Source organism: Sarcophilus harrisii, chromosome 3 (assembly GCF_902635505.1).
Source record: "Sarcophilus harrisii chromosome 3, mSarHar1.11, whole genome shotgun sequence".
NCBI classification, from domain to species: domain Eukaryota; kingdom Metazoa; phylum Chordata; class Mammalia; order Dasyuromorphia; family Dasyuridae; genus Sarcophilus; species Sarcophilus harrisii.
The window spans coordinates 255,437,080-255,450,486 of NC_045428.1; the positions used below are offsets into that span (position 1 = coordinate 255,437,080).

The 13,407-nt window shown below is 33.5% G+C and overlaps 1 protein-coding gene across 1 annotated transcript in view; it reads right to left on the reverse strand.

The window, feature by feature from the left end:
• XK (X-linked Kx blood group) overlaps nucleotides 1-13,407 on the reverse strand; it is a 47,789-nt gene that overhangs the window by 18,054 nt on the left and 16,328 nt on the right. Inside the window, exon 2 of the mRNA XM_031959436.1 lies at nucleotides 2,515-2,777. Within this exon, the coding sequence (XP_031815296.1) occupies nucleotides 2,515-2,777 (263 nt within the window). The remainder of the gene's footprint in view (nucleotides 1-2,514; nucleotides 2,778-13,407) is intronic.

The window sequence follows — 13,407 nt, forward strand, 5'->3', positions numbered from 1 at the left end:
AAATAAGTTGGATTCAATCAAATTGAATTATTAGGTATATGGGTAAGCATTTGATTTTAAAAACTCTTTAAATTCATAGGCTCAAATTGAATCTTTAAATCCCTTTGAATCTCAAAGTCAGCACAAGGTATTTTTATTTCTCAAATTAATATCACAATTCTCCCTTAGAAGACTAGCATATATACTACCTGACCAACTGTTAAATAAGAATTACTTCTATTTGCCACACATTTCAAAACCATAACTCAGTGTTGTGATAATGTTATTTTCTACTAGAGATTGAAAATCATTTACCCAGTCTGTCACTCAAATATTTATTAAGCACCTACTATGTGATGTGCAAGGTGCTATGCTAAGTTCTGGGAGTGCAAAGAAAAATAAAAGAAAATCCCTACCCTAAAAAAGTTCATAATTCAATAAAGAAGACAAAATGCAAATAACTAAGTACAAGCAAGTTACATACAAGATAAGTTGGAAATAATCAACCAAGGAAAAATATGAGAACTAAGAGGAAGGGGGAAAGGTTTCCTATGGAAGATAGGATTTTTAGCTGGGATTTGAAGCCAGGAAATATGGGAGAAAGAGGGAAGAAGAGTATTCCATGGATGGTGATGCTAGTGAAAATGTTCAAGAGACAGATTGTCTTATTCAAGGAACAAGGGGACCAGTGTCATGAGACTGCAGTGTGTATATGTATAAGGAAGGATTTTAATTCAGTTTTTCCTTACACCAAGTCCAAGAATATGGGGAAATGGTCAGAATAAGAGCTGGAATAAGTGGTTAATGAGGTATTTAGCCAAAGCAGGTTATAACACATGGATGCACAATACAAAGAAGAAAACTTTTAATATTACTTTTTTATAAATACATACTTTCAATAGACAATTCTGCTATTCATGACATTTAACTTAGTTAAGTTAATTCTTAGAAATCAGTCTTATAGCTCATACTAGAAGTCTCAAGTTGGCAGAGCTTGCACTCCAACCATTGAAAATCTAGGGTTACCTTAATGTCATGATGAGTGCTGGAATGAAATTTGCAAACTATAATGGCCAAGCTAATGTATTAGGTGTCAGAAGGGATATTATGATAACTATCACAAGTCTGCTGCTTTAAAAAAAAAAAAAAACTTAAAATATCAGCCTAATATCTCAATAGTTATTTTGGAAAGTAGCTGAAATTTCTTTGTGATTCTAACATGGTTTTTTATACCCTTCAGTATTTGAATATCCTCATCTGCTGAGGGAATGTCATCAGGGCCAAAGAAGGGCATATAAGTATCCAAAACAGGTTTTAAAAATTACATCTGCTCAGGTATTAATTTGAACCTCATTGAAACACATGTGATTTAACAAAATAAATCCTGATTTCTAAGAATTAACTTAGCTAAGTTCAGGGGCTGATGCTCCTTAGCAGAAAGCTGACCACTAGTAACAAAACTCCCACTTTGCTCTCGGCTGAATAAGGCTAAAATTTAAGCCATCCATGCTTCTCTATAGGGTGAATTCTTGGCTGTAGGATAACTGTTAGAGCTGGAAGGTCAGATAAGTCCCTAAAACTCTCATGAATGAAGAATGAACTCATCTACTAAGGCTTAGAAGAGTTGTAGAGGATTGATTCATTTGAAGGTTTTGTAGATGTTGGTTGTTGAATGTCATGCCTGAGTGGGGTGTAGCAGCCAGTTGGTTCATAATACAGAAGGGTGAAACAGAAGAACCCAGTCACTGTGCCAGTCCAGCCCCAGGAGGGAGGGTTCTGATGTGGCCTGTAGGGTTTGTGGGTGGAGCCTGCCATTGCCCGTCTCCATGCAGAAGTCAGAATATGGGAGTTTTGGTCTAGACATGAAGTTAATTAGCAATATGAACAATGCTTTTTCATCAATTTCCTTACTGCATACCACTTATAAGCACAAGAAAATTCAGAAGGAAAATTAACAGGAGTAATTTTTATTTGCTTATTTCTACAAGCATTTTCAACTCTTGTTTTTTCATTTACTTTTGAATAGAATCTATATTTAAGTTTACTGAGTATTTCTTCATATATTTAATAATTTCAAGTATCCCCCCTCCCTCTTCACTTTCTTTTCTCTCTCCTTGTCTCACATGAATATGGATTTTCTGAAATTAACCAAGCAGAAGTCACTGTTGGTCAATCTACTGATGAGAGGATAGTCAAATATTCACTTTGTCCTAACTGGATCAGAAAATGATAATTTAGAAGCTAATAAATGATTACTCATTTTAAAGGCAGATCTTAATAAAGAATTGCCTTCTGGGTAGACTGGTATGTAACAGACATTTATTAAGTGCTCTCCCCAAGCTTACCACCACAACAAGATTAGAAAGCCATCTATCTAAGATGCTTTTAATGCAATGTGACCCAACAAACAAGAGATGAGATCAGATAACCACGGGGAGTGTGAATGAATAAGTTCCTTCAATGGTAAATGCAACTCTTTGACATGATTTCTACTTTGCCCCAAAATACCAAAGTCAAAAGTTAAGATATACATACTTCTCCCTAAAGTGAGGTTCTGCTGCAAGACGCTTATGTATAGCTGGAGGGTCAGCTGAGGCGCTGAACCCAAAAAGGCTTGGATCACCGATGCCCTGCTGAAGGCCGACCTGTGGGTGAACAACTTGCCTTCTGCCCTGCCCACTTCTTTCTCAATTTCTTCTGTGAGTCCATTTTTAGGGATCTGCCTCTTCTTTGTGATGCTGACATATGGCTCTTCAACTCTTCCAGCTTGAAAATATATGAAAAAGACTTCCACACACCTGAAAATGGAGTCAAAATTTTTTATTAGATGTCTAGAAATCCCTATTTTTATTTTTGTTTTTTAACTATCCCAATCACATTTTTTCTGTATCCAGTATTCCCAGATTTACCAACACATCACAGTACAATAGAAACCAGACTTGGCGTTCCAAGACCAGGATTTCAGTCCTACTTCTACCATTATGTGCCTTAACATTTCTCAGAACGTCATATAAGGATGGTAGTACTTGCTCTCTCCATACTAAAGGGTTGTTGTGAAGATCAAATGAGAACAAATGTGAACACACTATGCAGGTGTGAGAAATAATACTTTGTGTCCATCGTTAGTTCAAGATGTGCTGGAGCCAACTTCAACAGACTAGTGAACGCTGACTTAAATTTTTGGTGTGGATATTGACAAAATGCTACAAATCAAGGCTTGATTTATGATCGTCTAGACCTAAGAAAGTAATAGAAAAATGTTAATAATGCATATTAGACTTAAAGTATGTCATATATACACTTTTTTTTTCCAGAGTTCACACCCCTGCTATATCCAACTTTAACTTTTGTTTTTATTGTCATCTAATTCCCCTAAGATCAGGCAGAACATGCAGAACTGAAAAATAAAAGGAGAAACTAGAAGAAAACAGAATGAGGTTAAAGCAAGATTATCAATGAAAACATCTGATTGGTCCTGACTCCAGCCTTGTGGTTTTGGGGTTCTGATGTGTCCAGGGTCTTTTGAGGCTGGAGTAAGAAATAGGAAAGGCAGAGAGAATAAACAAAATGCATGGCTCAAAGGAGGCCAGAAAAGGGGAAAATGGGGTGGGGATAAAGCAATGGAAGAGCAAATTAGATGATGAAAGTCTCTTCCCAGGCAATCTACAAACTCCCTGAGGGCAGGGATTTATAATTCTTTGCTGATCATGTATAATCCAAAATATTCAAATAATGAAGTATTTATTATACACATGCAAGACCTAGTTAAGATATGAACCTTAATGTCAAAGAACTTAAAATGAAGTAAGGAAGATAATAAAACTCAGAGCTTTAACTTTGACTGCTTTCTTCATGACAATCCTATAAGTAGGTGGTTCAAGTACTATTATTTTCATTATACAAATGAGGAAACTCAGGCTCAGAGAGCTTTAGTGGTTTGCTTATGGTCACAGAGTTGCTAAATTTCAGAGGCATAATTTGAATCCTGATCTCTTCACTCCAACTACCACACTGCAAAAGCGAAGATAAAAAGCTTAAACAAGATGGAAGGTAAACTCTTAAGTCACTCTCGGGACTAATATCATGACTACTACCACCATCACTACCACTACTACTCCTATTACTATTACTGCTGCCACTATCACTACTACTATTAGTATTACTATTACTGTTTCTACTCCTATTACTATTACTACTACTGCTGCTGCTATTACTCCTCCTCCTAATATTATTACTGCTACTACTCCTATTACTATTATTTCTGCTACTACCACTACTATTATTAGTATTACTACACTGTTTCTACTCCTATTACTATTACCATTGCTGCTGCTGTTATCCTCCTAATACTATTATTGCTATTACTCCTATTACTATTACTGCTGCTACTACTATTACTACTATTATTACTACTACCACTGCCACTACTACTACTACTGATGCTTCTATCACTACTGTTGCTGCTGCTGTTACTAAAACTACTACTAGTTTTATGTGCAGTTGACTGGTGCAGTTGCTGCTGTTACAACTGATATTACTACTGCTGCTGCTATTATTCTTGCTGCTGCTATTACTACCACTCCTACTCCTGCTGCTGCTGCTGCTATTGTTACTATTGCTATTACTACTTACTACTACTATTACTATTGCTGCTGCTGCTGTTACCACTACTATTATCACTGTTACTGCTGCTACTGCTACTACTATTACTATTACTACTGCTACTGCAGCTACTATTATTATTGCTATTACTACTACTACTACTGCTACTACCATGGCTACTAGTACTACTATCACTGATGTTAGTATCACTGCTGCTGTTACTGCTGCTGCAGCTATTACTACTACTATTATTACTACTACCACTGCTATAACTGCTGCTGCTGCTACTACTACTAATTTATTGTTTGCAAAATGCTTTACAAATATTTACTCATTTGACCTCAAATCCCAGGAGGTAGCTCCTATTATCCCCAATTTTACAAACAAGGAAACAGGAAAGATAATGGTCAAATAATTTGCCCAGTATCACAAAGTTAGTAAATATATGAAGCTAGATTTAAAAATCAGATCTTCTGGAATCTAGATCCAGGACTCCACTCACTGTGCCACCTATCAGCCTTTGAAAAAATAAGGAAATACTTAAATAATTATTAAAGAGCTATTCGTTCCTTGTTTGGCCTATGCTATGCAATAAAAATGATAGTCACACAAATTAGGATACAGATTCATATATGGATTCATGTGATGCTTCTTGTGGTAAATAGAATTATATGTTGATCTAAATCTACTTTCTGCTACACTGTTGCATTTTTCCTACACGTTCTCATCGAAAAAAGTCTTTTTCCTTAAAGTATGCACCAATTGTCACAAATATAAAGAGGCATATGATTAAGCACATAGGCGCACATGCGTGCAAACACACACACACACACACACACACACACACACAAACACAAAACAGTGAAGGACAGAGGCAGTACTTTTAATAATTAGGATTAGGGGGTAATTCTCAAACAAATAGAAATAAAAGCAATCTGAAAGAAGAATAGATTATTCTGATTACATAAAATTAAAAAGCTGAAGAATTTGAAACCATTTCTAATCACTGAAAAGGTGCTCTAAATCATTATTGATCAGAGAAATGCAAATTAAGACAACTCTGAGATATCACTACACACTTGTCAGATTGACTAAAATGATAAGGTAAAGATAGTGACGAATGTTGGAAGGATGTGGGAAAACTGGGACACTGATACATTGTTGGTGAAGTTGTGAACTGATTCAACCATTCTGGAGAACAATCTTGAACTTTGCCCAAAGGACTATCAAACTGTGCATAACCTTTGATCCAGCAGTGTTTCTACTGGGTGTGTATCCCAAAGAGATCTTAAAGAAAGGAAAGGGACCCTGTATGTGCAAAAATGTTTGTGGCAGCCCTCTTTGTAGTAAGGAACTAGAAACTGAATGGATGCCCATCAATTGGAGAATGGTTAAATAAATTGTGGTATATTAATATTATGGAATATTATTTTTCTGTAAGAAAGGACCAGCAGGATGATTTCAGAAAGGCCTGGAGAGACTTACATGGACTGATGCTGAGTGAAATGAGCAGGGCCAGGAGATCATTATATACTTCAACAACAACACTATGTAATGATCAATTCTTATGGACGGGGCCCTCTTCAACAATGAGATGACTGAAGCCAGTTCTAATGATCTTGTGATGAAGAGAGTCATCTACACCAGAGAGAGGACTGTGGGAACTGAGTGTGACTCATAATATAGCATTTTGATTCTTTTTGTTGTTGTTTGTTTGTATTTTGTTTTCTTTCTCATTTTTCCCTTTTTGATCTGATTTTTCTTGTGCAGCAAGATAATTGTATGAATATGCATGCATATATTGGATTTAACATACATTTTTAACACGTTTAACATATATTGGATTACTTGCCATCTAAGGGAGGGGGCGGAAGGAAGGTGGGAGAAATTTGGAACACAAAGTTTTGCAAGGGTCAGTGTTGAAAAATTATCCATGCATATGTTTTGAAAATAAAAAGCTTTAGTAAAAAATAATAAGATAAAATTTAAATAAACATTTGCATAAACTATTAATTCATTTTAAAATATATACCATATATATACTTAATTAATAGTAATATATAAAACCAAGAACAATTCCTCAGTAAATGAATTATCAAAGTATACAATCCATTTTAAAATTTTTACAAATAATCAACAAAAATAATCAATATGAAAATTGATCAAAATTATTAATAATGGAAATGTAAATTTAAAAAATTCTGAAATTTAATTTCATAACCATTAAGTTGACAAACAGGATTTTAAAAAAATGAAAAGTCAATGCTAGAAAAAAATGGGAAGAAAAGAGCACTAAAAATTTTTTTGGTGAAGTTTTTTTCTTCAGAAATATAATTTATATTGAGATAAAAAAAAAAAGTCAAGATCAAGAATATCAAGAGATTAATGGGGAAAAATGTAAAGGAAGGTGATCTTGCAGTCCTATATCTCTAAACTCTATTGCAAAGGAGTAAGTACCAAAACAATCTGGTAATGGCAAAGAAATAGAGTGGTGCATCGGTGGAATAAATTAGGTACACAATGCACAGTATGTAATGTACAATGCACAGTAAATTAGCATTGAAATCTAATGTTTTATAAACGCAAAGATCTAAGTTTTGGAAACTATTTAACAAAAACTGGGAAAACTGGATAGAACAGTTTGGCAGAAATGAGGTATAGATCAGCTTTTCACAGTATATATGCAGATAAGGTCAAAATGGGTATGTGATTTAGACATAAATGGTGATACCCTAAACAAACATAAACAAATTGGGGCAGAAGAAAACGGGAAATTTTTGCAACAAGTTTCTCTGATAATGGTCTCATTTCTCAAATATAAAAAGAACTGAATCAAATTTATAAGAACCACAAATCATTCTTCAAATGATAAATGGTCAAAGGATATGAATAGGCAATTTTCAAATGAAGAAATCAAAACTATCCATAGTCACTGCTCTAAATAAGTACTGATTAGAGAAATGAGAAAACAACTCTGAGGTACCACCTCACACATCACAATCAATATCCAATTGGCTAATATGACAGGGAAAAAAAGACAAATGTTGGAGAATAAGTGAGAAAATCGGCACACCAATGCAGTATTGGTGGAGTTATGAACTGATACAGCTAATCTACAGAGTATTTTGGAAGTATGCTCAGACCTTGTGCATAATCTTTGATCCAATAATACCATTGCAAAATTTCTAACCCAGAGAGATATTTTTAAAAGGGAAAAAGACCTATATGTACAAAAATATTTATAGCAGCTCTTTTTGCTGTGAAAAGAAATGGAAATTGAGGGGATATTCATCAACTGGGGAATGGCTGAACAAGTGGTAGTATATTATTGTGATGAAAGACTATTGTGACATAAGAAATGACAAACGGGATGCTTTCAGAAAAATCTGGAAAAACTTACATGAATTAATACAAAAAAAAGTGAACAGAACCAACAGCATACTGTATGTACATAGTAGCAGCAATATTGTATGATGATCAACTGTGAATGACTTAGCTATTCTAATATGTGAGATATATTAAAATATATATGATTAATATATAATTATATAATATATAATGATACAATATATGACAGTTCTGAAGGACTCATGATGAAAAATGCTATTCACTTCTACAGAAAAAACTGATGGAGTGTAAATACATATTTCTGAAGCACACTTTTTTAAACTATTTTTATGGGGGGGTTTGGACTGCTTTCTTTAACAACATGACTAATAAGGAAATATATTTTGCATGACTATACAAGTATAATCTCTATCAAACTGCTTTCTCTATAAAGGTGTAAGGGAGGGAGGAAGAAAGAGAATTTGGAGCTCAAAACTTTAAAAAATGTCAAAAAATTTACATGTAATCCAAAAATCATTTTTTTAAAAGAAAAATCACTAAATTATTTATACTAGTGATGAGATTTGAGCACCAAAATGATGTGTGTGTGGGGGTTATGGAGACAACAGATGATAGTAGGTCCCAAAAGTTGGAGTTTGGTTATGTAAAGAATTCACATTGGCAAAAGGGAGATTTATTTAAAGGAAGAGGTGACAGACAAATTGAAGGGATATAATAGATACTGGGAATGGTAAATGTGAGATAACAGTGGGAGAGCATATGAAAAACAAGTGGATTTTATAGGGAAAATTTAACCTTAGGGACATGACTGGGATTTCTGACAGGGGAGCAAGAGGAGACTGCTGGAGACTCGGACAGAGGGTGGATCTCGGAGGTTTGACATAATTTGGATTTCAGACAGGACTACCTCCCAGAGAGTGATCTTGGAGCTAAATTGATCACTATCAGTTCTTTCTCCCTGCCTGCCTCTGGAATCGATTTTTATCAATTCCTCAACTAACCACACCCAACTTTAAAGACTTCATCACTAGTCAATCCAGAGATTTCATTATTGGACACATACTTCAAGGAAGTCAATGACAAAAAAAAAATGTTTCCTATATCCCAAAATACTTCAAAAACTAGAAATAAAGTGAGAACTCAAGTGGGGGATGATTGGATAAACTATAGCAATGATTTTTTTTTGTCCTGTAAGAAATACCAAATATAAAGAACTCAAGGAAGTATGGGAAAGTTTGATAAATATATGCAAAATAAAATAAGCAGAATCAGGGAAAATAACTATATAATAACAATATATGTTAAATATTGTTATGTATATAGTTTATATTTTATAATGTTTTATAATAAAAATTACTATATAATAATAAAAAGAACAAAACTGCAAAGATGCAAATGAAAAGAAAACTAATTCTAAATAATATATTTTAAGGACCAGTCAAGCCTGAAGGACACATAATGAACCATATCTTCCATCTTTCCTTAGAAAACTTATGAGTGTAGAATATTACAAGAGCTGTTAAATGCTGTCAATGTGTTTATTTTGGCTTATTTTTATTTGCTATAAATATAAGTTTCATGTGGAGTGAGGAGTGGGGGGCTTTCATCAAGAAATGACTGACATAAAATCCATCAAAAATATATTTTTAAGTAAAGATCCAAAATGTATAATAAGAATTAAATACTTAATTGATTGGTTGATGGATAGTATCACGCTCTAAGAGGGAACAGTGACAGGCAATAAATACTTTCCTAAGAACAGGTTTTTGCTATAAAGAAGTCTTAAAGATAATATAACCTATGAAAAGAATGTGATATTTAAGTTAGAGAATCTGGCCTGGTATCCTGCATCTGCATTACTTGTGGCAATCACCTAATACTTCTCTGGGCTTCCATTTCCTCAGCTGTAAAATAAATGGCTAAGACTCTAGATGGTCTCCTCATTATCTACTTCTAAACCTATGAATCTGTAACTTTGTGGTCTTTAAAATCTATTTTCTAGGCTAAGAGTTAAGTAATGTGAACTTTCGCTCCTAGATTTTTAATGAAGGAATTCTAATATGAAGTATTGGTTTATCCTACTGACAGCCACAAGTCCAATATCTTCTTCAAGACATTTCCATGTAATTAATTGATCACAGTGAAGTTGTCAAATTCATCCACATAAAGCTCATGTTAAATCTGTCACTTCTAGCTACTGCTATTTATTATTCATTCTTGTTTCTATTTGAAACCCCGTTGCTATTCCTTACCTCTAATATATTTCTTCCATTACAGTAAATAATGTATAAGAAGGCTTCTTTCTATTCTTCCTTTACAATTCTTCTTATAATAATTAATAATAGCTATCTATTATCAAAGTTTCAAAATATTCATTAACCCATAGTCACTCTTTATATTTTGTTTCAATATGAGAATGACCCACACCTTCACTTTAGGTGGTATTGAAATACTTATACCATATAGATCTTTAAAAAATTTATTCTAAACTTGACAAGTTCCAACAAATAAGCATTTCCATATGCAAAGAATAGGAAAAGATACTGCATGCAAAACTACTCATTTTTATTATGTATTTTTAGGATTTAAGCATCTAACCAATGCAAACCATTAGTCCCAAAACTGTCTTGTTTATCTTTGTTTGCCTCTGAATTTCTACTTTTTCTCTTCTATGTATTGTTTTGTTTGTTTTTGAGAGGCAATTGGGGTTCAGTGACCTGCCCAGGATCACACAGCTAGTAAGTGTTGTAAGTGTCTGAGGCTGCATTTGAACTCAGATTCTCCTGACTTCAGAGCTGGTGTTTAGCTGTCCTTGTTCTATATATATTCTCTGTATTAAAAATAATACTTAAACTTTTCTATCCCTTTTCCATACTTTTGTTTCCTTAGCTGCAATATAATTTGCTTGCTCCAAAAGAATTTTTTAAACCCTCTTTTATAACAAATAAGCAGGATAAAATAAAGTAAACTTCTATGTTGTCCATGACCAGAAATGTTGACTGTCTCATTCTTCATCTCAGGCAGCATGTTTTTTTCAGTTCTTTGAAGTCACTACTAATCCTTGATCAGAGTGCTTAAATCTTTCAAAGTTCTTTACAATGTGGTAGTCATTATCTAAATTATTCTCTTTGTTCTGCTCACTTCATTCTGTATCCATTAATATGTCTCCCCATGTTTGTTTGAATTCATCCCTTTTGGATCCACCATTTCTTACAAGGTCATAATCAATTACATTTATATACCATACTTTGTTCAGTTATATTCCAATTGATTGGTACCCCTCCTCTCTTAGTATCCAGTTTTTTTCCTACATAAAATAATGCTCTTTTCAATATCCTTGTACATGTGCATCATTTCCCTCTTTTCTTAATTTCTTTGGTTTATATTGCTCATACTAGCATCTCTGGGTCACAGGTATACACAGTTTAGTGACTTTTGGAGTAGAGTTTTAAAAGTTTCCAGAATGGCCACACCATAACTCCAACAACTTCATTAATATGCCTATTATTCTACATTCCCTCCAACAATTAATAAGTGCCTTTTTTTAAAGCACTCTTTGAAAATCTGAGAGTTGTTTTAATTTGTATTTCTCTTGCTGGAAGAAATGTATTAGTCATTTGGAACATTTTTTAATTTGGCAATTGATAATTTGCTTTTCTGCTTTTGAAGATTGTATGTTCACCCTTTGTTAGAGAGTGACTCTTGTTCTCTTACTTTTAAATCAGCTCCCTATCTTGGAGCTGATTTAATTTACTACAAAGTTTTTTTTTTTTTCAGTTAATTGTTCTTTTCTTTGTCTTAGCTACATTGATTTTGTTTGTGCAAAATCTTTTCAATTTTGTATAGTCAAAATTGTCTATTTTATCTCCTGCTCATGAACTCTTCTTTTATTCATAATTGCAAAAGATATCTTTTTCCTTGCTCTCTTAATTTGCATATTAGGTGAGTTTTTATTTCTAGATTACCTATCCATTTAGTATTTAATGAAATTAACCATTTGAAATATGCTATTAGATGGTTTTCCAAACTTAATTTTGTCAGGCTATTTTTCAGTTATTGCCCAGGGATTTCCCAAACCAAAACATATTTCCCTATACACCATTCCTCTATATGATCCTTGAGAGCAAGAACTGTTTCATTTTTGTATTTATATTGTGAACACATAGTACAATACCTTTATGTTTTTCACTCATTCATTCACTATTACGTAAAATAGTAGAAATGTAGTTTTATGCTCTCAAGTATGAGACAGAAAAGGAGGTGTGTGGAAATGTACTTATTCAGTTCAATACCGTATCAATCAGCTTCCCAAAGATGGCATTATAGAGTTAGAAAAAAAAAATAACAAAATTCATAGAAGAGCAAAAGTTCAAGAATCTCAAAATAAAAGGTGAAAAAAGGGGGAAGAGCCTATCACTAACAGATTTCAAACTATACTGCAAAGCAATAATCATCAAATATTATTATCTTTGTATTATACAATTTTAAACAGAAAGTTGATCAATGAATCAGATTAATACAATAAGACCTAGAAATAACTAAACATAGTAATATAATGTTCAAAAAACCTTAAGATCCCAAATATTTACTATTTGACAAAATTTTAGGAAAACTAAGACAAGCAACTTGATGCTCTTTAATTGCCAATATAGAGTATTCTATATGTGTGTTTATGTGTATATGTACATATATGTAAATGCACACATATATACAGATTATGTAATGTGTGTGCACACATATATACCTACACACTATGTGTTAATACATACACATATCTACACTATATACTATATATGTATGTACACACACACACACACATACACACATATATATATATATATATATATATTACATATATACACAATAAACATGTTGGGATTCAGGGGGACCCCAGAACATTGGTATTCTGAACCAGAGATGCAGGTATCCCAAAAGAATATGGAGGATTTAGATAATGGAAATGGGGGCTAGCAAAGACCCCCTCCTTTCTTCTTCCATGGAACTAAGAAACACTCATTGATTTGATTTAAAACATAAGCTAAATGGGCCTTGATTTGGTCTAGGCCTCCAGTGTGCCCTATAAACACCCATACTGAGACAAACAAGAAACGAAGGCCATCAATGTTCATCTGGCATCTAGAACAAAGGAACAGTAATAAAATTTTTATGTTAGTGATGATTCCCATTTAAATAACTTGTGTAAACCTATAGACTTTGTCCTTTGGGTTTTCTTGGTAAAGATACTAGGGAAGTTAGCAGCTTTTTATTTTAGACTTCCTATTTTACACACAAGCAACTGAAACAAATAAGGATTAAGTGAATTGCTCTGGATCACAGAATAGTAAGTTTCTGAGGCTGAATTTGAACTCAGATCTTCCTGTCTCCAGGCCTGGTATTCTATCCATTAAGCCACCCAACTGCCCCCTCATAGTTATAACTTTAGTCTAGCCTCCATCAAAGTTAGTCCCATTTTACATG